This window comes from Poromitra crassiceps (assembly GCF_964638095.1).
Source record: "Poromitra crassiceps genome assembly, chromosome: 29".
NCBI classification, from domain to species: Eukaryota; Metazoa; Chordata; class Actinopteri; order Beryciformes; family Melamphaidae; genus Poromitra; species Poromitra crassiceps.
Window position 1 is genome coordinate 16123709 of NC_139641.1, and position 26481 is coordinate 16150189.

General features: G+C 44.5%; 1 protein-coding gene across 2 annotated transcripts in view; it reads left to right on the forward strand.

Annotated features, from left to right (window-relative positions):
* ptprub (protein tyrosine phosphatase receptor type Ub) overlaps positions 1-26481 on the forward strand; it is a 372529-nt gene that overhangs the window by 290237 nt on the left and 55811 nt on the right. The window contains exons 13-17 of one of the 2 annotated variants that reach the window (XM_083662513.1): positions 1292-1328; positions 11789-11927; positions 13538-13567; positions 14381-14535; positions 16386-16573. In XM_083662513.1, the coding sequence (XP_083518639.1) occupies positions 1292-1328; positions 11789-11927; positions 13538-13567; positions 14381-14535; positions 16386-16573 (549 nt within the window). The remainder of the gene's footprint in view (positions 1-1291; positions 1329-11788; positions 11928-13537; positions 13568-14380; positions 14536-16385; positions 16574-26481) is intronic. The other variant, XM_083662512.1, reaches the window with a different exon arrangement.

Here is a 26481-nt window from a genome sequence, read left to right on the forward strand (position 1 = left end):
ATGTCCGCTCCCCGGCTTATTACAAGCTCTGTCATTGGCTCCGACCATGTCAATCAGAGCGGCTTCCGCTCCCTCCTCCCTGTGTGTCGCTGTAAATAGTCCTCTGCCACCGCAGTGAAAACCACAATGCTAACTAGCTAGCAAGCTAACGGCAGAAACCTACACACTAGTTCGTTGTAGAGCCATATGAAATCCGCGTTACGGAATCACGCAATTGACCAATAAAAATGGAATCTACTGTAAAACGTGGAATACTGCAGAATTTGCCATAATTGGGCTGAAATTCAATATATAATGTTAATAAGGTGACGCCACACACAATCATCTCTCCCTCTCTTCCACACACACAGCTGCCTGCCCTTATACAGTGGATTCTGCAGTAACGTAACTATAGTTAACGAGCGCATTAACAAGCGCATTCCAAACATTCCAGCAATAGAGACAGTCCACATGTCTGGGAACACCCACAAAATGTTAAACGGCTGGCGCGCGAGTGGGGTAAAACCACCCATATATCTGAATGGGCTGACTCACCAAAAGACGGTGCTGCGGCTCTAAAATACAGGTTTGGGGGTTCTAGAGCAGAACACAAGACGTCTGCTCAGATGTGCGTTTACTGCGGTGGTTAAATCCCCGATCGTGTCTGCCTGGGCTGGGCTATCAGCTAAATTCTAACTTTGCTGAATGGATAGAACGGGGGTTTTTACCCCACCCTGACCACGCCCCCAGCCAGGCTGAGCCAGCTAAACCAGCGTGTATGACGAGCCGTGGCCTCAACCTATAGCCTCGGTGACAACGGGCAGAGACAATAATATTGACATGTCAATAACCCTGTCTGAAGTGTGCGTGAAGTAGCCAATAACTTAGATGTCAGCTGTGAATGATTCTGCATCATTAGACCTCCTCACTATTCTATTTAATTCTGTTATGTTGTTCGTTTAAAACGTTTAAACTTTATTTTATTTTATTTTTAAATAGAGGGTAGGGGGTTCCTGTGTTGTCAAGTCACATAAATAGTACGTGGTTCTAGAGGTGGGAGACTTAATCACGTGTCTTTTGTATATCTGAACACTAAAAAAATGCTCTTTCAATATGCATTCAGAACATATATTCTCATCTGTTGTGGTCACATTTCCAAGATGAAATATGCCTGTGTCGCAGCGTGGTGTTCTACTACTACGCCATTCTTTCCTTTATCACATCTCCCCTATGCAAAAGATGCAGCACGACACCCTCCCCTGATCTGATCTGATCTGATCTGATCTCTGTCCTCTCTTTCTTTCTCTTTCAGGAATCCAGGATTAACTGCATCCGCATCGCTCGCAAAGGTAATTTAGCATGACTTCCTCTCTTACCAACACTGTGACCTTGAGTGACTTTTCCTCTAGCATTTTCATTCTGGGAGTTCTGCGATAATATTGTCTTACTGTCTCATTGTTCTAAGATGAAAAGTGTAGGATGGAATTTGAACAGGGCAGATGACTTGAGTCTACAGCACACTGCACTATGTCTATGTCCTCATTGGTCCTGATAACTTTGCTACTGCAGTCAATCATTTCATTGGTCCATTACAGTCAAATATCAACTCATCCGCCAAGAATCTTGGAGTCATTTTTGACCAGCATTTAAAGTGGAGCTGAACCCAAGAATGACTTTTCTTTTCTTTTAGTTCAGATACCTGGGTATGCAGTGCACCTATTTAATAAAGTATGCAAAACAAATCACAACAATCTAATTTCTTTCGTTTTTCACACTTTTTCACATCAAAAGTTCATTTTTCAAGATTTCATTCATAACAGTAATGTACAGTTTGCTGACGTCACCTAGTACTATCAAATTTCTACCCCATTTCAACCAATCATATCACGACATGGCAGCTGTCAATCAATCTTTATTTCAGGAGAATTTTCTCCTCCAAATGAAGGAGAAAATGGCCTAGTGCCTGTCATCTGGCAGAATTTCTAGCCCATAAACTAACTACTAACTTGGCCAATTATAGGTAACATACAAAATAAAGCAAACGGTTAATGTCTAAGAATGCAAAGAAATGCAACTGGCTCATTAAATTGGGGGAGGAAAAACACACAATGTGTGGACCAAAACAGCTCAGCAGGCACAGTAGAATATCAAAAATTGAAGAAAGGAGCTGTTAGGAATTTAAATGAGAAAATATAATTGGAAGTAATTGTACCTGTGTACTACAAAGAGTTGAACAAAACTCTTCATGAAGGTGATACGGGCAAGATAAATACCGCAACGCGTTTCAACCGTTGGGTTTTCGTCAGGCTGTGTCACCTTCATGAAGATGTACCGTAAATTCCGGACTATAAGCCGCACCTGCAAAGTTGACTATTTTTTTCTTATATAAGCCGCACCGGACTATAAGCCGCGGGTGTTTTAACTCATTAAGTGCCATAGACGACCTAACTCGTCTTACATAATCCAGCGCTTAAGTGCCAAGGACGGACTAACTCGTCTTACATAAAGATTTTTTTTTTTTGACAGTGGGACATCAATCAACCCCTTTTACATCTTCGAGATAACTATTTGGAGCAAGAGCATGTGTGTAATCTATTTTACCGACCACTAAGTGGCGACAGAGACCGAGAGAAGTCACAGCCACGGGACCCAAAAGCCACAAAAGCAGCCGCCTCCCGCGGAAATGGCTTGGCGATTTTACAGTCAGAAGCCCGGACACACACACACAGAACGGACAGAGATCCCTTCCCCCCAGAGCCGCGCAGCAACGCGCGAACACACACACACACACACACACACACACACACACACACACACACACACACACACACACACACACACACCGCGGAAGCAAGCCATTCAAGGAAATGGCGACGCGATTTTACAGTAATCCATTTCAGACTCGTCTTGCCCGACAGGCAGACAGGCAGGCAGGCAGCAGCAACGCGCTTCTGACACGCCCGCTGTTAGAGCCAGGAGGAAGGAGGAGAAGACACACGGAGGGAGGAGTTTGAATGAGAGGGGTGTTTCCTGTTGTTATGGAGGAAATTACTGTTCAAAACTATTGTTTAGAATGTCTGACGGTCTTACTGATGCCAAAAATGAATGGTTAAAGTGACTGTTTCACAAAAAGCCATTTATCTCTGAATAAATTTCCAGACGCTGAAACCATGCTGTACTCAACGGCTAATATCTACATAACTACTAACTCTGCAAACTAACTCTTTTAGACAGAGAAAGCACACATTCTATTAGTTATTTTTAGATGATTGATGTTCATGAATTCTTAACTCATTGAGTGCCAGCCACTTTTGGAGAACGGACGCTCCCAGTGCCAGAGTTTTCAGAGCGTTTTCAGTGATTTCTCGAGGCCCACAGAATATTGTGTGATATTACTATGTAAACACCGAACACGCAAAAAGAACAAGGAGACTCTATTGTATCATCAGCAAAAAAAAGTTTATTGATACCATTTTCCGTTCTTTAGTTATGAGCCGGAGAAGATAGGTTGTTTTCAGCGTTTTCAGGCATTTCAAATTATAAGCTGAGATATTCAGCCTTTTGTGAAATGCAGCATTTCAAGCACATTCACTGACTCTAGATACGGTAATATTTTCTGATGTAGTGATGTGGTGTAGTTGTGTCCTGCCCTGCGTGCCCCACCCCCCCTCCCCCCCCTCAGCTGAAAACTCCTCCCCACACTAGTAACACACAGCCTCGCACCAAGCGTCTAGGAAGCCTGGGAAGCGCCGCCTCCCAGGCAGCGCAACATGGAGAAGCCACACGCGGACTGCAGTGAAAGGTTTGGCTTTTCAGTGTCGCGCTGCTGCTTTTCTAGCGGCTAATCATGTGGAGAAACTATGCTGACAGACAGACAGAGGCAGAAGGACTCAGTTGTGTGCGCGGATTGACTGTGTTCGCAGCCCCCGTCAGTTGCAGCCAGAACAATCTACATGGCTCTGGAGTGCAGCATGAGCGGGTTCTCTTTCATCAAGGCTATTTTAGGCTGTGTATTCCTGACATTTCTGTAATCTGGAGAGCACTGTCGCCACCAGGTCGCCACCTAAGGGTTCTGTAAAATAGGTTATAGACCTCCAATAGCTACTATAGTTGTACAGGAGCTGCGGAAGGCTTTGATCGACGTCCCACCGTCAAAAAACGCATTGGACGTCGAAGGACGTCCGTGGCACTCTACGTCACTATTTAATTGGACGTCGAAGGACGTCCATGGCATTCAATGAGTTAACAGAAAAGAATCCTCGGCTGTTCTAAAATGAGCCAGAATCGTCAAAAACACCCCTGGCACAACTTACCTACAGGAATGAAAACATGGCTGGCATTCAATGTGTTAATGGTATTTTTTTTTTTTTTTTTTTTTTGTGTTTTAATGTTTAATTACCATATGTAATGCTCCCATTTATTAACATTTCAACAAAACAACATAACACAACACCACCTGTGTTGTTATTTACAGTGCACACAGTGTCATACAGTGTCATACAGTGTCATACAGTGTCATACAGTGTCATACAGTGTGGTGAAAAGAGGGCAAGAGAGGAAATTAAAACAGAAGTGGATTTATAGTTAGAAAGAGTGCTAAAAAATAGTTTTTTTTTTTTTTTTTTTTTGAAAAAATCCATAGATAAGCCGCACCGTTATATAAGCCGCAGGGGCCAAAAAAGGCCAAAAAACGGGAAAAAAGGTGCGGCTTATAGTCCGGAATTTACGGTACTCTGTTTTGTTAAACTCTTTGTAGTACACAGGTCCAATTACTTCCAATTAAATTTTGTCATTTAAATTCCTAACAGCTCCTTTCTTCAATTTTATCATTAAATTGGGGAAAATTCACAAAGGAAAAAAATCTGATTTTGACAGTATTAGACCATTTTCAAGCAAGCTTTTTGAATGGAAATAATTTGTTAGGCTTGCTTAGTTAAAAAAAACAAAAAAAACAGGCATTGTGATGAAACTGGAAACAAAATCTGAAAGGTGAATTGTCAGAAAGCTTCTTGAGATGATTTTTCAATTTCAAGGTAGGACAGGTCAGAGGTTGATATGTTCCAGTATGTGATCTCCACCATGAACATCTATGGAGTCCTAAGCCGCTGCTCGTCACCAGCAGAGTGGAGGCAAATGATCTTGGCTTGGATAACAAAGCTGGAGATTACATTTCAACTTCTAGGTGACAGTTTAATTAAGGATGCCGCTGGCAGGCTCAACTCAACAATAGACTTCCATTCCTCCTTTAAGTGCCAATTTCCACCAACGGGCAGCTGGCAGGTGCACGGATTCATGTGGAAATCTATTTCATGCTCGTGTTTTGCCTTAATAGAAATTCTAATACTAAATGTGTCTTATCTGTCCAAAATGTCAGAGAACTGAAATAGATTTCTCACCTCCTCATCTACATTTTTAGCTATAGTAAAGTGTATATTTCACTTGTACATGTAATTTTAAATTAAGTTACTGTGGGATATTTAACGGCAAGCGCACCATGTTTTGCCCTGCAGCTGTTTTGGAACGAGGCACCTTAGAGACCGGCTGAGATATTTGTTATTTCCAGTCAGTGCCAGCAGCTCTCAGACACCGAGGCACCTTGGGGATGATACTTTAGCCTTGTTTGGGTGGATAGAGAAACCACAGAAGAAGAAAAAAAAACCTTCATCTTTGATCTACAGTCTTGACTGTCAGGCTCTTTGAAAGTACATCTGTGGGATGTGATGGTGGTCCAGACACTGACACAGCACGTCCTGTGAAACAAGATGTTAGATCTCAAAGAGCCAATGTTCTTCTGAGGCGTTCAGTGTTTTTTGAAGAAGGGACAGTTTATTTATTTATTTATTTATATATTTTATCTTTGCCCCCCGGATTTTTCTCCGATTTTCTCCCCAATTGTACTTGGCCAATTTTCCCTTGCTGTGCCGCTCGTTGGTCCACCCCCTCTGCCGATCTGGGGGGAGAGTTGTAGACTAATGGTTAGCGCATGCTTCCTCCGATACATGTGCGGGTCGCCAGCCGCTTCTTTTCAGCTGACAGCGAGGAGTTTCATCCGGCAGGACGTAGTAGCGCGTGGGAGGATCAGCATCACGCTATCCCCCCCCCCCCCCCCCCCTCCCCTCCCCTCCCCTCCTCTCCCCCCGGACAGGTGGCCACAGGCACACCGATGGACCAGAGGAGGCACTAGTGCAGCGACCAGGACTCATACCCCCACCGGCTTCCCACCCGCAGACACGGCCAATTGTGTCTGTATAGGAAGGTCTCTTACCGAGCCAGAAATACAGTGCCCGCTAACAGGAATTGAACCCGCGGGTCTCCACGGTGGTAGGAGAGTGGTTTTCGCTCTTCACGACCCGAGACAGTTTGTTTCGAAGTAGGGGTGCGCCGATCACGTTTTTTTGCCACCGATCACCGATCGCCTATGGGAAATATCTGCCCAACCGATCATCGACCGTTCACCGATTACCGATCACTGATATATAAACTCCTCAAAAAAAGTTTGGAAACGTTATTTCGGTCGATTATTTCTCCCCTTTAATAATACCAACTGGTATTGTATTTTATATCGTTGGAAAGCCTGATTAGTGGGAAAAAAAAAAACCTGCAATCAGCCGATCGCATATTTGAGGTCAAAATCGGCCGATACAGATTGCGTGCAGATCGATCTGTGCACCCCTATTTCGAAGTCAAGTCCAATGACTCATATCACCCCCCGTTCAAATACCGTATGCCAGGCAGCAGGCACGGCAGCCATCATTAAAAAATATGTATTGCCCCACTTTTCAGCTTGATTTGGGATCAAGCTTCTACAGCACCCAGAGCGTGCCCACGGCTGCAGATAGTCGGGTTGTGTTTTCCTCCTCTCCACCGTTGCCCCAGATCTGGTTCCTCCCCAGCAGGCTGGCTAGCTCGCTCGAGCCCTCTGTCCTCCAGGCCTGCTCTGACCTTCTTCTTGCTCTGGAGATACATGTAGCTCGTGTGCTGTTCCAATAGGCTCACTGAGGACTTGACTCGTTTTCAGGGCTGTCAGGGCCTAGAGGACAGGCTGACACCACACAGGAAAACTAGATCAGTGGGCTCCCAGAGCAAGACAAGAAAAAACCCACCACTCCTCCTCACCGCCGTTTCCATAAGTACGGAGCTTTACGCCAGTGAAATGAATAACCTGCTATTATGATAATGACCTTTCCTGAGGCTGACAGAGACACAGGGACACCTTGAGATGATACCGCAGCACCGTGTGGAGGATTCTTCTAAGTCACCAGAGAGAGAAGAAAACATCATATTTAATCTTAAGAAAAGGAATGTGGAACAAAGGTTTTAGACGGTGCATGTGCCATATCATCAGGAATGTATAATTACAGTAACGCGTAGAGTCGAGATGATCAATTTAGAATTTATGAGAATATGAAAGTTGGCTCAAGATGTGAAATGACACTTGAAAAGGGGGCGGGGCACCATCACAGGGTGTCAGTTTTGTCATTGCAATGTAGCATCGTTGTAGTTTTAAGAAGAAGATACATTGGGGAAACATAGGGACGAGTATTAGCCTATTTCACCTCCCACCGAAATCGGCCATTTTGTGTCTAAAAGGTAGGAAGTCAAACACAGGAGGAGCAGAGAAGGTCCAGTTCGCTGTTCCTCCACTGCAGGGACAGCTGGTTCCAGTCCCGGGACTCTAAGGGTTAGAGTACCAGGCAGCCACCGGCTTCGTGCGGAGCGAGCGGACAATCCGATGCATGGGTGCTGCCCGCCCGCCTGGAATCTCCGAGGGGAGACCCCTGACTACCGCACCTTTTACGCTATTTCTGTAAATATGATATTCCTGGAATGCGCGTTTTAACGAGCCAGTTACATTGCTTTGCATTCTTAGAGATTATAGTTTTTGTTTTTTGTTCATGTTTCATGCAATTGGCCAAGTTAGTAGTTAGTTTATGGGCTAGGAATTCTGCCAGATGACAGGCACTAGGCGCCATTTTCTACTTCATTTAGAAGAGAAAATTATCCTGAAATGAAGATTTGATTGACAGCTGCATGTCGTGATATGATTGGTTGAAATGGGGTAGAAATTTGATAGTACTGGGTGACGTCAGCACACTGTACATTACTGTTATCAATGAAATCTTGAAAAATGAACTTTTGATGTGAAACTAAAGGAATTAGATTGTTGATATTTTTTTATGGCATACATTATTAAATAGGTGCACTGCATACCCAGGTATTTGAACTAAAAGAAAAGAAAAGTCATTTTTTGGGTTCAGCTCGACTTTAACACTGTGGACAGTCTCTTGCTGCCTTGCTCTCGGTATCACTCCTTTTAATATGTGTCATGGATTTGATTTGATGACATACTGCACATTCCTTTCTGCCAGCTGACTTGCAATATAAGTTATGTGAATTGACTTGGAAATAGATCAGTGCTATTGAAACGTATCAGTACAGCAGCTATCCACACAGGTTGGCATTAAAGACCTCCTCTCAGCAGTCAGTGTAAGTGTGAACAGATGCATTGTCATAGAGAGTGTACCTGACTGATAGAGACACTGCGTAACGCGTCATCATTCAGAAGCCACGCCCAAGACGGGGGAAAACAGAACCCCCCCCTCCAATCCTGGCGTTCTCCTATGTCGCGTGCATGGTTGCGTGTTGCACAAAAAGATCATATATACAGAAGATGAACACTCCAACTTACTTCCTTGACAGCTAGATCCACATTTTTCTTCTCGCCAATTCTCAATTGCTTCCTTGTTTTGCTCAGGAGTACAAAAAAAACTTTAACTGGCGATTTTTTACATTTGTTGTCTACGCAGCCCCACCACACAACAGCTGTTAGCTATGTTTAATTCAAGGAAAATGACGCTGGTGTGTGGAAATGAACGGAGCTTTTCCCCCGTGATGGGCGTGGCCTATTTCATCCAGTGTCTCTATAAGTTCTTCAGAGCTGTGCTTTTGTTTATGATCTTTCCCTCACTATGTAGTAGAGCAGGGCTACCCGGCCCGTCGGACTCGGAACCCGAACCCGGCCCGACTTACGGGCCGGGTTCGGACAGAAACATTGAAGTCGCGTTCGGGCTCGGGCCGGGCTCGGTCACGTAATCAGTCACTTGTTTTTGCCTTCAAATCTATCATCAGCTCCTGAGCTAATTTACTACGTTAACTCATTCACCGCCAATGACGTCTTTGACGTGTTATCAGCAATGGCCTTCCCCGCCAAGGACGTGTTTGACGTGTTTTTGTTTTTATTGGTGCAGCGCCTGCAGCAAACACTTGCCCAGCCTGTGACACAGACACAGGTCCCTGCCTTCAAAGGGTAGCCGACAGCACGCGATCAAACACATACCGCAGCTGTTGTTTTGAAATTGAGCAAGAGGGAAAGCAGAGAACGGGTAACGCTTCCTTGTGCAGACAGGAGAAACGCCATTGAAACGCCCTCGGCGCGCTGCACGAGCTGGAGTCGCCTTCCTCTGTGCCAGCCAGGAGAAAACGGGAGAAAGTAATCAAGAGATGTGTTTGATCATCGGAGGAATGAGGAAATGATCGATCAGTTTGCGAGGGCGGTGAGGACGTGTTGAATAGCCGAGGGGAAAACGGGAACGATCATAGATATGACAGGGAGACATGGACGAGGACGGCTGTACCAGAACAAATCAAAAATAAACACAGGAACAGCTAGGCAGCAGCGGGCAGAAGGCACTCACAGCAGCCCGCTGTCCTTCTCAAGAGCTCTTCAGTTGGTTCATGAAATCGCTGGGCTGCGTGCCCTCCAGTGTTGCTCCTGGCCAATCCCAGCGCCACAGGGCGTGGTTATTGCTTATCCTATGTTGGGTTATAAATCTAAAAGGGGGATCGTGTGTGTGTGTGTGTGTGTGTGTGTGTGTGTGTGTGTGTCTGTCTGTCTGTCTGTCTGTCTGTCTGTCTGTCGGTGTGTCTGTCTGTCTGTCTGTCTGTCTGTCTGTCTGCACACTCACACCGAGTAAACTGTATTGTTGAATGTAAAAAAAAAGCACTTCATGTGTGTATATATATATATATATATATATATTTTTTTTTTGTCATTTGTGTCCTAACGAATAATATTTACATGTCTGATGTCAATACAGTTCAAAATAAAAGAATTGAGAGTGAGTTATGCCTGAGATTGTGCCCTTTTACAAAAATGCTTTTTTCTCCCTTTTCTCTTCCCAGACAGGCTTTTTTGGTGAACATGGGGTGTATAAAAAGGGTTATAAGTAGAGTACAGAACATGCTAAAAGCTAACTTTCTTTTTGGGGGTGAAAGTAGAGACTTAGATCTTCATTTCGAGGTATTGGACATCACTGTAGTCCTAGTACAGAATTTACTGTGGGTCTTGAAAGATGACCAAACATTATGGAAATACTTGGCCTGTGCCAAAAATGCCAGTCAGATATTGGCAGTGAATGAGTTAATGAAAGCACCTGAAGGCATCGAATGAAACACGCCCAGACATGCACTCTGCTGCTCTGCCCGGAGTCAGCTGCGTGTCGGCTGGTGTCGACGACGGTTACATGCTGCCACTCCGACGTGCTGCCACTCCGACGTTCTGCCACTCCGAAATATCGGCACTCAGAAAGGGGGTCTATATTCCCCGTTTTTCACTAACCTCTCCCAGCCCCCACGCCAAACCTAACCTCCCCCCATGCCTAAACCTAACCTCCCCCAGACCCTAACCCAAAACCTAACCTCTCCCACCCCCACGCCTAAACCTAAGGTCGGCATTGCGGCTTCTAAGGTGAACGACCACCAGTCCGAATAATGGAAGTTAACGTTCGGAGTGGCAGCATGTCGGAAAGGCAGAGGAACCCCGTCGCGGACACCGTGCAGTACTTCTTTCAGCGATGTGGGACTGTGTGGGCAGTGCACGGCACGCACGAATTAGGCTGTTTGGTGCTTTGCTTTGTACATTACGTATTAATCATTGACTGCTTTGAATTACGAGGACTGATTTTGGTTTGGGATTATATAGGGCTGTTTATAGGCTGGACAGACTCATTGAATTATGCGCTCGCTGCGCTCCGAGGGGGGAAAAAAATCAGGGAGGGGGTTCGGGCCGGGCTCGGACAGATTATCAATTGACACCTGTCGGGCCGGGCCGGGCTCGGCTAATAATGTGACGGGCTCGGTCGGGTTCGGTAAGGAAAATTCAGCCCGAGCCCAGCTCTACTATGTAGGTCCACTCTAATATCTCTCCACCTCTCTGTGAATCAGTCGCTGCGTTCCTCACCTCCCACTTTATTCCTTTATGGGTTTTGTGCTGCGGCTCTTTTCAAACTGAGCTCCGTCCTAAGGGACGTTACTGTGGACCAGCCTTCCACTAGGCATCAAACTCTCAGAGTCTAGAGGGGTTTTTAGAGGTCGGGTCCTTGCTCATCTCTGGAGCAAAGTGACTGGGTAGGTTAGTAGGCCTAATGTAGGCGGGTCCTGTGAGTATAATGTGTTTTACTGTGATGATTGTCTTATTCTCTGGAGTAAGTGTGTTTATGTCGTTTCTAATGCAATTTTGAGTGTGACTAATTATGGATGATTTTAGGATAGGTTTCTTTTCAAGTACCATATTTATTGGTGTCTAAATCAATTTGATGTTTGTGATGGGGATTTTTGATACAGATTTTTAGATGATTATATGTTTTGTGTTATTGTCCGTCCTGTTTTTAGAACATCGGGGACCATGTTGGAAATAAGTGTTTTCACTTTGACATGTTATCCCTTGGATCTTGTTGTTGTCTCTATATCCATTAATAAAGTCAATCAATCAATCAATCAATCAATCAATCTGTGTTTTGTCTCCCGCCAGCGGCCTGCAAGGACCACCGCCGGGCTCTGGAGGTGTCTCAGCACTCTGAGGAGATGGGCTTGATCCTGGGCGTGTGTGCCGGGGGTCTGGTGGTCCTCATCCTTCTGCTGGGCGCGGTCATCATCATCATTAAGAAAGGGTGAGCGGCTGCTGATGCTGTAAACTGCTCTGTGCAAATTTAGAATAGTTTTTCGAATAAATATAAATATAATAAATACCTGCAGCTACAAAAGGTGCAGCACAGAGGGGACCTTTTTCTGTTGTTTACTAGCAGAGATTGTCCCACACATCATTATGCACTGCATCGCACATCTCTCTCTCTCCTCTCCTGTTTATTTTTCTTTTTACATTTTTGGAAAAAACGGTTTTGGAACAGTTCAGTACGGTAATCACTTTGTATATTTGCTGCTGAACTTTCGAAAAGGGCACGGTTGTTTTTAGGGAAGAGACTGGAGCCACAGCCATCGTTGTATTGTTTTAATTCCCATTATGGTTGCGCCAGAGGGACCAAAACAACCCTCATCCGCAGAGCTTATCTGAGTGTGAAGTATTTAATTAAAGGCGGACGCAATACAATTAGCCACTTAATTAGGCACGCCGAGCGGGAGGGCTGACCCTTAAATGAGGCGCTAATTGGGAGGGAAAAGGTGTGCTTAGATTATTAGCGCGTGATCCCACAGGTCTATAGTAGATCATCTGATCATTTTGATTTAGCAGCAGCAACTGTTAGCCTGAGGGGGAGGTTTGGAGCGAGGCTTAACCCCGTCCTGCACCAAATCTAATGCATTAAATTAGAAAAACCTCTGCCGTGCCAAATGAGAAGTTGCTCAGGGCTACAACAGCGATCATTATGAAATGTGCTGACACAGCACATACAGTTGTTGAATAATGTTGATTTTGAAAGTGGGTTAGTCTTATTAGTCCAATGGTTGCTGTCCTAAGCCGCCGTGACGTTAGCGCCGGGGGAGTCGATTGCTAAATTTGCTGTGGCAGCTAGCCACATGGTTTACTCATTGAAGTGTAACACTGAGACATGGAGAGACACACTTTCTGCTTTGCTGTGGTTTGGTCTGTCAGCACCCGCTCACTATACTGTATATGCATGTGTCATGGCCGCCCGGCCGCACAGCCAAGCTCACGACAAAGATGGTTCTCATTTCTAGAGCCCGACCGATATATCGGTCCACCGATATTATCGGCCGATAACCGATATATCGGTATCGGTCGATATGCCGATATTTTTTTATTCCGTATTTTTTAAGTTATAGACAGCATGTTGTGTATATTTCATCTTTTTTCTTAACTCAAGTTATATTTTATATTTGTTCTATTTGTGTTTTTGTATTTCTTTTTATTTATAATTATTAAATTCCCAGTTTGGTTTACTGTTTCATTGCATTGATGTCATTTTGGACAATAAAGTTGATTGATAAGCTGTAAAATATCCTGCCTACATTACATATCTCAAGTCATGTCAAGTCATATCTTTGTCAAGTGTTTGATATTTGAGGGATCATTGCAAAAACATTGTGTAACATAATGTGTATATTTAATATAAGAATATCGGCCGATATATCGATATCGGAATTTTTTTACTCCCTAATATCGGTATCGGCATCGGCCTCCAAAATCCAGTATCGTTCGGGCTCTGGTTCTCATTTCCTCGGCTGGCATTGCTTGCATCTCACATCTCTTCTTTGTCTTGACTCTCTGTCTCTCCTCCTCCTCCTCCTCCTGCACACTTGCCAGAAGGGACTACTACTCTTACTCTTACTATCCGTAAGTGACTCCACCCTCTTTTCTTTCGCCATCGTTTTGTGGTCCATCGTATTCACCTTATTCTTTGCCCATACAAGGACGCTTCTGCATGACGTCATTTCGTAATCGCCTTTCCGGTTTTAAACACGGAAGTAGAGTACGCCTACCGCAGTCATTTTTAGACTTGCCAAAAAGCTGTTTTCAAGCTAAAAAAAACCCCAAACTGTTTTAAAGTTTTAATATTTGTCGGGTGAGAACGTAACATATATGTGACCAGTTTATCAGAATAATGCCTATTTGGAAATCTTTAACAAGCAGCGAGGACCGGGAGCGCTGACTGTGGACTAGCTATCTGTCAAACCCTACTGTAGTTAGGCTACTGGCAGTGAGAAAACACTGTCGACGTGCTTTTGTAACTAACGTTAAATGCCGACCGGGTACAGCCATCGGCTCCTCGCAGCAGTAACGTTATGAACATGTAACTGAAGCTGGCCGCAGTGTAGCTTAATTCTGAATGTTGCCAAACTTCATTCATACTGACGTTTTATTTTGAAAATGGCCGCCAACTAGCGCTGAACCGGAAGAACAAATACGTTGCGTCGAACGCGGAAGAGAGAAAAAGTGGGCGTGGTGAATAAGGTGAATAGCCGACATGCTTGTGCTCTGACCGCCATGTTGGAAGTTGTAGAGGCAACGTAGCAGTTGGTCTAACAGTTGGTCCTCCTCCTATCTTCTCTCTCCATGTTTCCACCTCTCTCTCTCTCTCTCTCTCTCTCCTCCTCCTCTGCTCTGTCTCCACTTCTCCCCGTCTTCTCCCTCATATTTCTTTCACAGGAAACCGGTCAACATGAATAAGACCCCCATTACCTACCGGCAGGAGAAGAGCCACATGGGCTCTATGGAGCGGAGTTTCACAGACCAGAGCACCCTGCAGGAGGATGAAAGAATGGCGCTTTCTTTCATGGACGCACACACCTGCGGCACACGCAGTAAGACGAATAATGCACTGCGACACACGCACACACATACTGTACACACACGCACACACGCACACACACGCATGCACGCACGCAAGATTATGGATGCACCGATCCACTTTTTTCACTTCCAATCCGATTCCGATATTATGGCGATACCAATATTTTTCTTGAATATACAGTATTGGCAAAGATTTGGCCAATTAAAGATTTTTTTTGAATATACCTTGCAAAAAGCAGACAAAATGAAGAAAATATACAAGGCAAAGAAGGATACTATTATACATGGGCAAATTACGGCCAGCGCCCCCTGTGCGGCCTGCGCTGGAATTGCAAAAAAAAAAAAAAAAAAAAAAAAAATCCAATTCCGAGCCGTGAATTAGTGCCATATCGGCACCCGATACCGATATTGGATCGGATCGGCCCCATCCCTAACACACACACACACACGCACACGAACGCACGCACACACACACACACACACACACACACACACACACACACGCACATGCACCATCCTTCAAATGGTCATCTTATTGACCATCACTCATTCACTCTACAGACGTCTGAAGCATCCTGAAAGGTCACATGATCAGCTCACATGATCAATTATTTTTACATGATTTAGTCGCCTGCAGCCGATCACAAAGAATCCAAGAATCTCACGAGATTCTGTTGTTGTTGTTGTTGTTGTTGTTGTTGTTGTTGTTAAAATGACACATTTGAAAGCAGCAACAGAACTCATTTGTGATTCTTGTCAGATTCCCGTTGTCTTGATCTTCTTTCTTAAACACTGTCAGCCTCCCAGAGAAGGAACGAGAGATGTGTTCATTTTCAAGGCGGTTCAGATCTTGATCATCTTCAAAGACAAAGCTGCTGTCACCTGTACATAGAATCTATAATGAGAGAGAGATACCCAGAGAAAAACCCTATCGCACATCTGCATCACAAACAATACTTTCTTAACACGTTATTTATTATGTGTCATTATGCGTTATTAAAGCAGCTACGAGCAAGATTTTCGATTGTTATTAAACAGTCTAAATTTAATATGGATGCATCACATCTTACCTCTAATAGTAGACGAGACCACCAGAACCCCGAGTGAATCGGCCAGTGTTGTCTTGACAATTAGTCTGTCTGCGGCCGCGGGGCAGATCAGGAAGTGAAATGAAACGGTTTTGCGGCAGCCACTTCGGCCATAACCACAAAATAACAAAATTGCTTCCAAACAAACTGTTAGAATATAACGAGAGATGTTGGCGAGAGTAGCAAGCCCCTGCATGGCGTTCTCCGTGTTTATGGTCTGTTGCTAGGCAGAGCGAAACGGTTGAAGGCAGGCAGCTGCCGTAAACCGTTTCGTTTCACTTCCTGGTTTATCCGGCCCGCCGGTAGACAGACACAGACTCTATAATCATCAAGAGAGCAATCTCCGATTCACACGGCTTTGGTCTCGTCTACTATTATAGGTAAGATGTGATGCATCAATATTGTAATTATACTGTTTAATAACAATCGAAAATCTTGCTCGTAGCTGCTTTAATATATGACAACCAATGTGTGTTAAACACACACTGATGGAAGTTAACACATCGTCTTTCAGGGTAATGTACATTATGTTTATATTATGTTTGGATTATATTGGTATACAGTATTGTGATCTGTATTATACATGAATTTCAGATGAAGTCACACTGACATTGGGAATGTGACTCTGTGTGTGTGTGTGTTTGTGTGTGTGTGTGTGTGTGTGTGCGTGTGTGTGCGTCTGTGTGTGTGTGTGTGTGTGTGTGTGTGCGTGTGTGTGTGTGTGTGTGCGTGTGTGTGTGTGTGTGTGTGTGTGTGTGTGTGTGTGGTGCTAGGCGACGCTCGTAGTTCAGTGAATGAGTCCAGCAGCCTGCTAGGAGGCTCCCCGAGGCACCAGTGCGGACGCAAGGCCTCTCCGTACCACACGGGGCAGCTGCACCCTGCCGTCCGAGTGGCCGACCTCCTCCAGCACATCAACCAGATGAAGACCGCCGAGGGCTACGGCTTTAAACAGGAGTACGAGGTGAGAGGGCTGTTGTTACACTCTGACTACAGCAGGTACAGCGTTAGTACAGTGTGTACTGTACTGTAGCAACGTTTGCTGGTGGTGCAGTGCACACATGTCAAGTACTGGACCAAGACACACTGGTTGTAGGGCTGCTGTGTGATATGAAAAGGATTGTATATCGACACAGTCATTAGTGTGTTCTTTGTATCACTAACCTAACCTCTGTCTTTACTCTCAATTGAAAGCAGAAGCTATAAGCCACACATGGGCAAAATACGGCCCGTTTTTTTTTTTTTTTTACAGTGCACCTGAAAGCAACATGCAAGATACCCGCTGAATAAGTGTCCAAATGTTCATGTCATTCTGGCCAATACTCCACTTCTGTTATTGCATTTCAGTCTGGAATATGGAATATCTTTCAATAATCTTTATGACTAAAAGGCTACATTGAAGTATAAATTTAAATAATTAACTCATTGGTTTTGGATTTATTTAGCTTCAAGACTGCATTTTTGTTCGTATGACCCTCAACACAGGCTTTGATCATCCCGGGCCACTTACTGATACTTATGCTTAAATTAACCCACTCATATTCTGATTTATTTCAAGAAAAACATTTCAGCTAGTGGAAATTCTAATTGGCTGGTAACTTTAAAATCTAGCAGCCATATTGGCAGGTGGTGAAAAAAGTTAATTTCAAGCCCTGCAGGGAGAGCAGGTGGTGACATAGGAGTGAGTGAGAAAAGGATGAAATATTGGTGGTTAAGACTGAATAATGACATCACAACTGTTAATTTAAATGAGTTATTCCTCTAAACCTGGCTTCAAATGCACCAAATTCTTCACGCTGGCGCCGTTCGGCCGTCAGCAAAACCTGGTGAGGACATTTTTTGTGACCCTCTCTATCATCAAAGTTGCCCAGCCATGGGTTACGGCATGACAATATTTGTTCGGCCCCCGGTAACAATCTGGGTTTCTCATGTGGCCCCCCATGAAAAATAGTTGCCCACTCCCTCTATAAGCTGTCGGAAATGACTGTAATGATTGTTACTTTTGCATGTATACTTACACAGTAGCTAACTTTGTAATTCACACATCAATTAGAAAACCACAAACCTATAACCTGCAGGGCGGCTGTAGCTCAGGAGGTAGAGCAGGTCGTCACTAATCGCTTTGGATAAAAGAGGTCGGTGGTTCGATTCCCGGCTCCTCCAAGTCTGCATGTCGAAGTGTCCTCGGGCAAGATACTGAACCCCAAATTGCTCCCGTTGGTGTGCCAGCACCCTGCGTGGTAACCTGCCGCCATCGGTGTATGAATGGGTGAATGTACCTACTGACTGTAAAGCGCTTTGGATAAAAGCGCTATATAAATGCAGGCCATTTTACCATTTTACTATTTAGTTATAGCCGCTTATTTGGGTCAGGGTTGTGGTGGCGACATGGTAAGCAGAGCAGATGTCCTTTTTCCCCCGAGTGGCTGGGAATCCCTATAGGTGCTCCCAGGACCAACTGGGAGATGTCCCAGATAGTCCTGGGTCTACCATGGGGGTCTCTCCTCCCAGTCCTCATGACCAGTACTACCTCCAAAGCAAAAAAGCCTGGGGGCCCGAGTCACCTCCAAAACCTCTGAAAGCTCATTTTGGCTCATTATATCCACGATCTATCAAGCGATAAATCGAGAGCTACGCTCTTTGGCGCCGCTCTGTCTTCACGACCATGGTCCACTACGATACAATTACTGCAGCCGGTGCCACCTACTGTGTCCGTTTGGCCCGAGGGGGTTCCTGAGTCAGCAGAGAGGAACCGACCAGGCCCAGAAAGGCTGGCAGCATGTGTCTGTGAGGAGTTTGGAGAGGCTATGGAAAATTAGGAGAAACATTGCCCTTAAACAGGGACATCGTTGTAAGGTGGTGGAAGGAGCACTTTGAGGAACTCCAAAATGGAGTAGACAAGCCTCCTGTAGGCAGAAGGCAGTGATGGAAGATTCAGGGAGCGTTTGAGACCATCTCCTCGGCAGAGGAAGGCGAGTTCCCTCTTCGCCTCATGCCGGATGTGGACCAGATTTGTTCTGAGATGATGAAGGTCCTCGATGTTGTTGGGCTGTTGTGGTTTGACTCTTCTCATCATTGACTACGTTTACATGCGCACAGTATTCCGCTTTTTGCCCATTTTCGGAAAATGACAATATTCCGACTAACTGAATAATCCACTAATATTCCCGTTTACATGCAGCCGTAGCTCGCCCTCCCCGACACGTGAGGGAGGCGGGGAGAGAGAGAGAGATGCAGGTAGGCGGAGCCGCAGAGTTTTTCTGTTGAGAATAAACAGAGCAGCACTATTCTTACGAGCATCACTTGGTCCATTTCAGGAGCAGCTTGCTGCTGAAAAGTTTGGTGTTGCGCATCCAAGTCTTTCATAAAAAGTATTACCTCGCAGGCTCGCAAGCATTGTGGACTTCCGCGGGCACTGGGCACTATAGGCTACTCTCTCTCTCTTTAAATCGATGTTTCTCATCTCCTCCCGATCTTTTTGCATGCCAGAGATGATGGATTATTATGATTATATCGCCTGTTATAGCGCTTTCTAGCACACATCAGTTGACCACAAACAGGCAACATGCGTCGCAAACTGCGGTAAAAACCCTGATTGAGACGCATATTCCGAATGCGCTGTATACATGATCAAAGAATCCTCCGAAAACCCGAATAATACTGGAATAACCCAGGTGTCTTAATCGGAAAATGCTAAATTCGGAAAAAGGGCAAATTGGGAAAATGCAACTGGAATATGTTGTTTACATGACCCTTATCAAAAAAAATATTGTCATTTTCCGAATAATAGTGGAATATTGTGTAAACGTAGTCAATGTCTCAGGGATTTCTTCAATGTTGTTTGGATTGGCAAACGCGGGTGGTGGTCCGTGTTTTGAAAAACAGTTCCAGCTATTGAGGATTTACACTGTTCACTCTCTCTATGATGCCAAGCTGCTGGAAAACACACTCCAAACCTCACATTCAGGAGGACTAATGCAGATTCCCTTCATGGTAGTGGAACAGTGAACCAGCCTAATTTTTTACCCGCACACAGATAATCCAGGGGTCATGGTAATTTGCTAATCCTGTTTACATGTGTTTGGAAAAAAGCTTCGCCCCCAAGATATCCTGTGGGAGGCGCTGTGAGAGTATGGGGGTGCCAGCCTGCCAGGGTTGCTGCTGTGTGTGTGCCTTTGGTCCTCCATACACTCAAAGCCAAAGCTGTGTTGTCGTTCTTGGCTTCAAGTCGAGCTCATTCAAAGGTGGGAATTGGACTCAAACAAAGATCTTGCCCCCCATCCGCTCCGTTTGGCGGTTGGTGATATTTCATTTCATTTATTTATTTATCTCGAACAATAAAACACAAAACAGTAAAAGATCAATCATAAACAAACAACACATTTGAATAATAAAAAAATATATGAAAGACAATAGTTATGTTCGAGAAGGAGCAGGAAGAAGCACAATGCTTATCTTATCCTGCCCCTACTTCAACAATGAGATTTTAAATCTTATATTTAAAAGAAGTAAATAAAATAAGAAGCAATTTCACAAAAGCATCCTTGTGGAGATTTCAGAGGCAAAGTATTTTTCTCTATGATTGAAATAGGGTGATATTGTAGGACAGATGATATGAGTTGATCTGGACACTATCGGGCTCTCTCCATTGGTCCCGGTCAGTCCGTGCTTGTTGCGATATGTTGTATCTATACTGTATATTGGACTGCACCTCCAATTCTGTGATTTGGTCTTTTCGATATCTTCTTTTTATCTCTAAATATTAGGGATGTCACAATATATCGTCCCACAATATATCGCGATATCAAAACGTGATAATATCTATCGTTGAGATGAAATCTCATATCGTGAGAAAAAGAAGCTGAACATGGTGGCACTGATCTGCATCTGATTGCATGCTCGCTCTCCTTTTCATTGCTTTGTTTGAACAGACGAGGGACGTTACAGACACGGAGGATGAAAATGGTGAAATGACTCAAATTAGCGTGGAGGATGCCCCCTCAACTTACAAATCGATCGCAAAAAAATATTGTTGAAATATCGTATCGTTATCGTGAACCCAATATTGTGTATCGTATCGTATCGTGAACTGAGTGTATCGTGACACCCCTAATGTATACTGTATATTGGACTGCACCTGCAATTCTGTGATTTGGTCTTTTCGATATCTTCTTTTTATCTCTAAATATTGATATGACCGCTACTCTGCATACAGATTCCTCCTATGTAATCTTGCATAATTGTGGCAATAAAGTGATTCTCATTCTAATGAGAATTAAGGTCTTTGCACACACAGTCCGATTGTTTTCGTATGCGTGTTTTTTAATCCGTCATCTGAAAACACAGACGGGTCCCAGCTCGCAAAAATCTATTGACTGATGCGAAAAACGCAGAAAATCGAACCTCGTCCGAAAACTTAAATGACGGACGTATGTGTCGGACTCGGTGTGTCAACGATGATTGACACAAATTAGGTCGTATTCTTTTTTTCTTCCGTGCGCCAATTTCGGACGAAAATACGGACTTGGTGTCCAAAAGCTATTAGAATGAATTAGAAAATAAAACGGTGAAAACTACTGGCTAACTTTGAGGCCATCTTGCATTTGAATGGTACCTGGTGAAAAGAAGAGAGTGGTGTGGGAGACCATCAATTGTCTTCTGACACGGTCCACGCCCTCCTCACGCCCTCCTCACCGCCCCGCTGAAATTAATTAGCGAGGTTAAAAGGCGCGTGGACCACTCTGTCGCCGGGCGGATGAATAAATCATCCTCGTTTGGGCCCTGAAGAAGACCTCTGTCATGACGTTCAGGCCTGATGAGGTTAGATGTCCCTGGAGGTGCTCCAGCTTGTGAGTCCCCCTATCCACTGCCAGCACACTGCAGGGCAGCAGAGATGAAAGAGTCTGGGTGGAGGGGGAACATGTGAGAAGAGAGGACGCCTGGCTGGAGGCTCCCACCCCGTGTAACTTTCAAATGACCCGTTCTCAGTACGAGCACTGCTAGTGTTTCTCTTCCTATCCAGTATCATGTTTAAAGTCGAGGTGAACCAGTTCGTCACGTGCATCTGAGTCCGTTTCAGACTGAAAACAAATTGAGAGGTGGACCATGAATTAACAAATTCATTAGAATTCATTCATTAGAATTCATTCATTAGAATTGTCAAATATTTGATTTGACAATTCTGTCGACTGGCTTTGGCATCGGCCAATCCTGGCGTGTTCCACCCCCAAATCGGGTGGGATTCAGCGTGTTGTCGTGCTACGCGAGTGGGATCTGCGGAGCACCAGGCAGCCAGGCTGCTTCGTGCGGAGCGAGCAGACAATCCGATGCATGGGTGCTGCCCGCCCGCCTGGAATCTCCGAGAGACGACCCCTGACAGCCAGGGAGGCTGTCAGGCTCGGAGGCGCGCGCTATTATCGTTATAAATGTAAATAATTTTCCTGGAATGCATGTTTTAACGAGCCAGTTACATTTCTTTGCATTCTTAGAGATTATAGTTTTTGTTTTTTGTTCATGTTTCTAACAATTGGCCAAGTTAGTAGTTAGTTTATGGGATAGGAATTCTGCCAGATGACAGGCACTAGGTGCCATTTTCTCTTTCTTTTGGGAGAGAAAATTATCCTGAAATGAAGATTTGATTGACAGCTGTATGTCGTGAAATGATTGGTTGAAATGGGGTAGAAATTTGATAGTACTGGGTGACGTCAGCAAACTGTACATTACTGTTATCAATGAAATCTTGAAAAATGAACTTTTGATGTGAAAAAGTGTGAAAAACTAAAGGAATTAGATTTTTGTGATTTTTTTTTTGCATACATTATTAAATAGGTGCACTGCATACCCAGGTATTTGAACTAAAAGAAAAGAAAAGTCATTTTTGGGTTCAGCTCGACTTTAATGAAGAGAAGAGCGGACTGCCCACTAAATGCCGCCTGGGTCCAGACCTTCCTATACGCCCACTCCACCATGTTGAGTTTGGGCTGCTTCTGCTCTTTGATTGATTGATTGATTGAAGATTTGATTGAGAATGAACATATATACAATACCAATATCATATATACATCAGCCCACCATTAACGCAAAAAAGCTGATAGCTTGTTTCCATTGTGGTCCTTAATAATAATAACTGTGTATATGGTAAGAATACCATTGTCAGAGCCTGTGGGTATGCGTGGGTGTGCCACGTAATAAAATACAGTAAAATAGTTTGAATAAAATAAAATAATCAGATCCAGTCAAATAAATAAAATAAAATAAAATAATAAAATCCAATAAGACAACATCTAGACCCAGCTCCTGCTTCTCCCGATCCAGCTCTTTACTGATGATTTGAGGGCGGGTTCACACCAGCCTTGTTTAGTCCGGTCTATCGGACCTTTCCCCTTTAGTACGGTCCGTAGGGTCGGTGTGAACGCTCCTACTCGAACTCTGGTGCGGACTAAAAACCGCGCTCTGGTTCGCCTGTGAGAGGTGGTCTCGGTCCGCTCTCAAGCGAACTCTGGAGCGGCCCATTTCTGGTGTGAACCCCACCCGGACTAGTCAGAGGAAGCACGTGATTTTTGTGTTGATTTCTTTGGTTATTTCCTGTTTTGGAAGCTACCGCGATAGAAGAAGCTGCTTGCTAGCTGTAGCAGCTTAGCTAGCTTATCTCGTCTCGTTACCAGCGACATCACAAACAGACAAAAATGACTAGTGGCAGGGTTTGTTTACTTTTCCCCCGACAAATTGTATGGCCAATCCACCTTATTTTTCGCGGCCATGATGCTCCATGCTGCTTCCTCCTGCTGTCCTCTTCCCCCGTTACGTCTAGCTTGACACAATGACTAGCTTGACACTTGGCCCATCTAATGTAGTTAGACGGAGCCTCACAAAAATAAGGTGGATAACAGAAGGAGATTTCTGCCCACGTGACTTTGGTTGGTGTGGGCAGGACTAGTGGATTTTGGTCTTGTGAACGCAAACCCAACCAGCTGAAAAACAAAACAATGTATCATCCTCTTCTCTGGCCCGAACCAAGGACCCGGACTTTCTGGTGTGAACCCGCCCTAAAAGAGAAGAAGGGGTTTATGGACTTCAGTTCCATTGGAAGGCTATTCCATAAGACTGCTGCCGAGTAAAGGAATGTGTTTTGGCCTATTACTCTTTTAAATCTAGCTAGCGAAAGTTGGAGCGGCACCGATCGCCCGCTCAGTCCCGCTCCAGTTTCCATCACAACATGTTTGAACCAGAATGCATCGGTGCGTGGGCCATGTGCACGCGCACTTATTTTCTTGCCAGCTGCTGCGAGACGAGAAGGAAGAGAAACGAACATGCAGCCGACTCTGCTGAGCTCATGTTATTTGTAGTGAGCAATGCCCGTTGCCCAGGCGTTTAAACGCAAATGAAAACACCCTGGCCTTTTTATCTCTTTTATTCTTTTGAGCGGTGAGTGCGAGCGGGTGAAATCTGTATCGAGCGGGGAGCGGGTCTGGAGCAGAGCGGCCGCGAACGAGGAGCGGTAATTATCAGCGCTCCACTCTGCTCACATGCTCTGGGGAAACACTGTGATTGGTTAGGCAAAATGGAATTCCCTGGGGGATTCCCCTCCTGGAAATCGCTTAGAATGGAGGCGATGTCAGAATAGAAGATGGAAACGGAGTGTAACGAGTTGACAGTTCAGTCTGATATCAGGCTGCACTAAATGCTCTGTATTCCACAAAGTTATAGAGTTTGCGCATATTCAGAACTCGGAAATGAGTTTCCTATATGGTTTAAGGCTTAATATCTCCGTCATACAACCATCATTTTGTTCCCTGAAAACATCCAATGAAAGCTCACAAAATAAGCTATATGATATTGCTATTCAGCATAGCATCTTTTTCCACCCTTCACAACAGTAGGGCTATGTGTATCTTTTGAACAGAAAATTATCAATACATTTTGATGTTCTGTATTAGCCACAACATGCTGGACAGATCATACACTCTAAGTGTCTCTCTCATTTGAACATAAAATGGTGGAAAAGACTTTCTAAGAGAACTGATTTTAAGACTTTTTTCCGCTTAAAGCAGCTACGAGCAAGATTTTCGATTGTTATTAAAACAGTATAATTATAATATTGATGCATCACATCTTACCTATAATAGTAGCTGAGACCAAAGCCGTGTGAATCGGAGATTGCTCTCTTGATGATTATAGAGTCTGTGTCTGTCTACCGGCGGGCCGGATAAACCCGGAAGTGAAACGAAACGGTTCACGGCAGCTGCCTGCCTTCAACCGTTTCGCTCTGCCTAGCAACAGACCATAAACACGGAGAACGCCATGCAGGGGCTTGCTACTCTCGCGAACATCTCTCGTTATATTCTAACAGTTTGTTTGGAAGTAATTTTGTTATTTTGTGGTTATGGCCGAAGTGGCTGCCGCAAACCGTTTCATTTCACTTCCTGATCTGCCCCGGCTGCAGACAGACTAAATCGTCAAGACAACACTGGCCGATTCACTCGGGGTTCAAGCGAGACTACTCGGCGTTGGTCTCGTCTACTGTTAGAGGTAAGATGTGATGCATCGATATTAAATTTAGACTGTTTAACTCATTGAGTGCCAGCCACTTTTGGAGAACGGACGCTCCCAGTGCCAGAGTTTCAGAGCTTTTTTCAGTGATTTCTCGAGGCCCACAGAATATTGTGTGATATTACTATGTAAACAATGAACACGCAAAAAGAACGATGAGACTCTTTTCTATCATCAGCAAAAACAGGTTTATTGATATCATTTTCCGTTCTTTAGTTATCAGCCGGAGAAGATAGCTTGATTTAACAAAAAAGAGCAGTTTTTTTCTAGAAGCTGAGATAATGGCCCTTTTGTAAAATTAAACATTTCAAACACATCACTGACTCTGAAGCTAATTTTCTGATGTAGTCACACCTCAAAAATAATTTCCTTCAATAAAACAGTGAAGGCCAGGGAATTTTGTTTGGCAGAATAATATTTTTAGCTGCAACCAGCAGCGCTGGCCCCTGCGTGCGCTGCTGGTTGCAGCTTCTTGCTGATCTTGATTTGCTGCTGGTGGGCATCGGATATTCTGGCTTGCGTTTGCCAACCCTGTCCTGCTGCCTGGGTCTGTCTGGGTCAGTGTTGTGTGCTGCTCTGCGTGCCCCCCCCCCCCCGCCCCGCCCCGCCTCAACTGCACACTCCTCCTGTATGGGAGGTGGCTCTCTGCTAAGTTTGCTCTGCACTGTGAAGGGTGCGCGACATCCAGGTTTTTCCGCGTGTTTGTCACCGGCTACTACTGTATGCTTCCAGTTGAGAATAATAACGGCTGATCATGCGAATGGGCTGGCGCAGCGGACATGGAGGAGCTCAATTGTGGGAGCAGATTGGCTGCTGCCTGCTGCAGGCACATCTAACGTTAAAACGCTTCATGCATATCGATGCATACGGATGCGATGCGATTTCCGTTTCCCCAACGACTTATTCTCTGTTTTTCTCTGCCTTTCTGTTAACCTGGAGAGCACTGTCGCCACCTAAGGGTTCTGTAAAATAGGTTATAGACCTCCAATAGCTATAATATTTGTACAGGAGAGGCAGAAGGCTTTGATCGACGCCCCACCGTCAAAAAACGCAATTGACGAACATGTCCGTCCTTGGCACTCTACGTTACTATTTGAAATGACGAACATGTTCGTCCATGGCACTCAATGAGTTAATAACAATCGAAAATCTTGCTCGTAGCTGCTTTAAAAATGTGAGAGGGTTTCTGTTCATTTAAAAGACTTGACTACAAGTAAGTATAGCATGATTTATACTATCTGACAGAATGCATTCTCCTCTTGAATATGATATCAACTTGTATTGTATGATATTGTCTGAGCACACAGCGAGCAATTACACAAA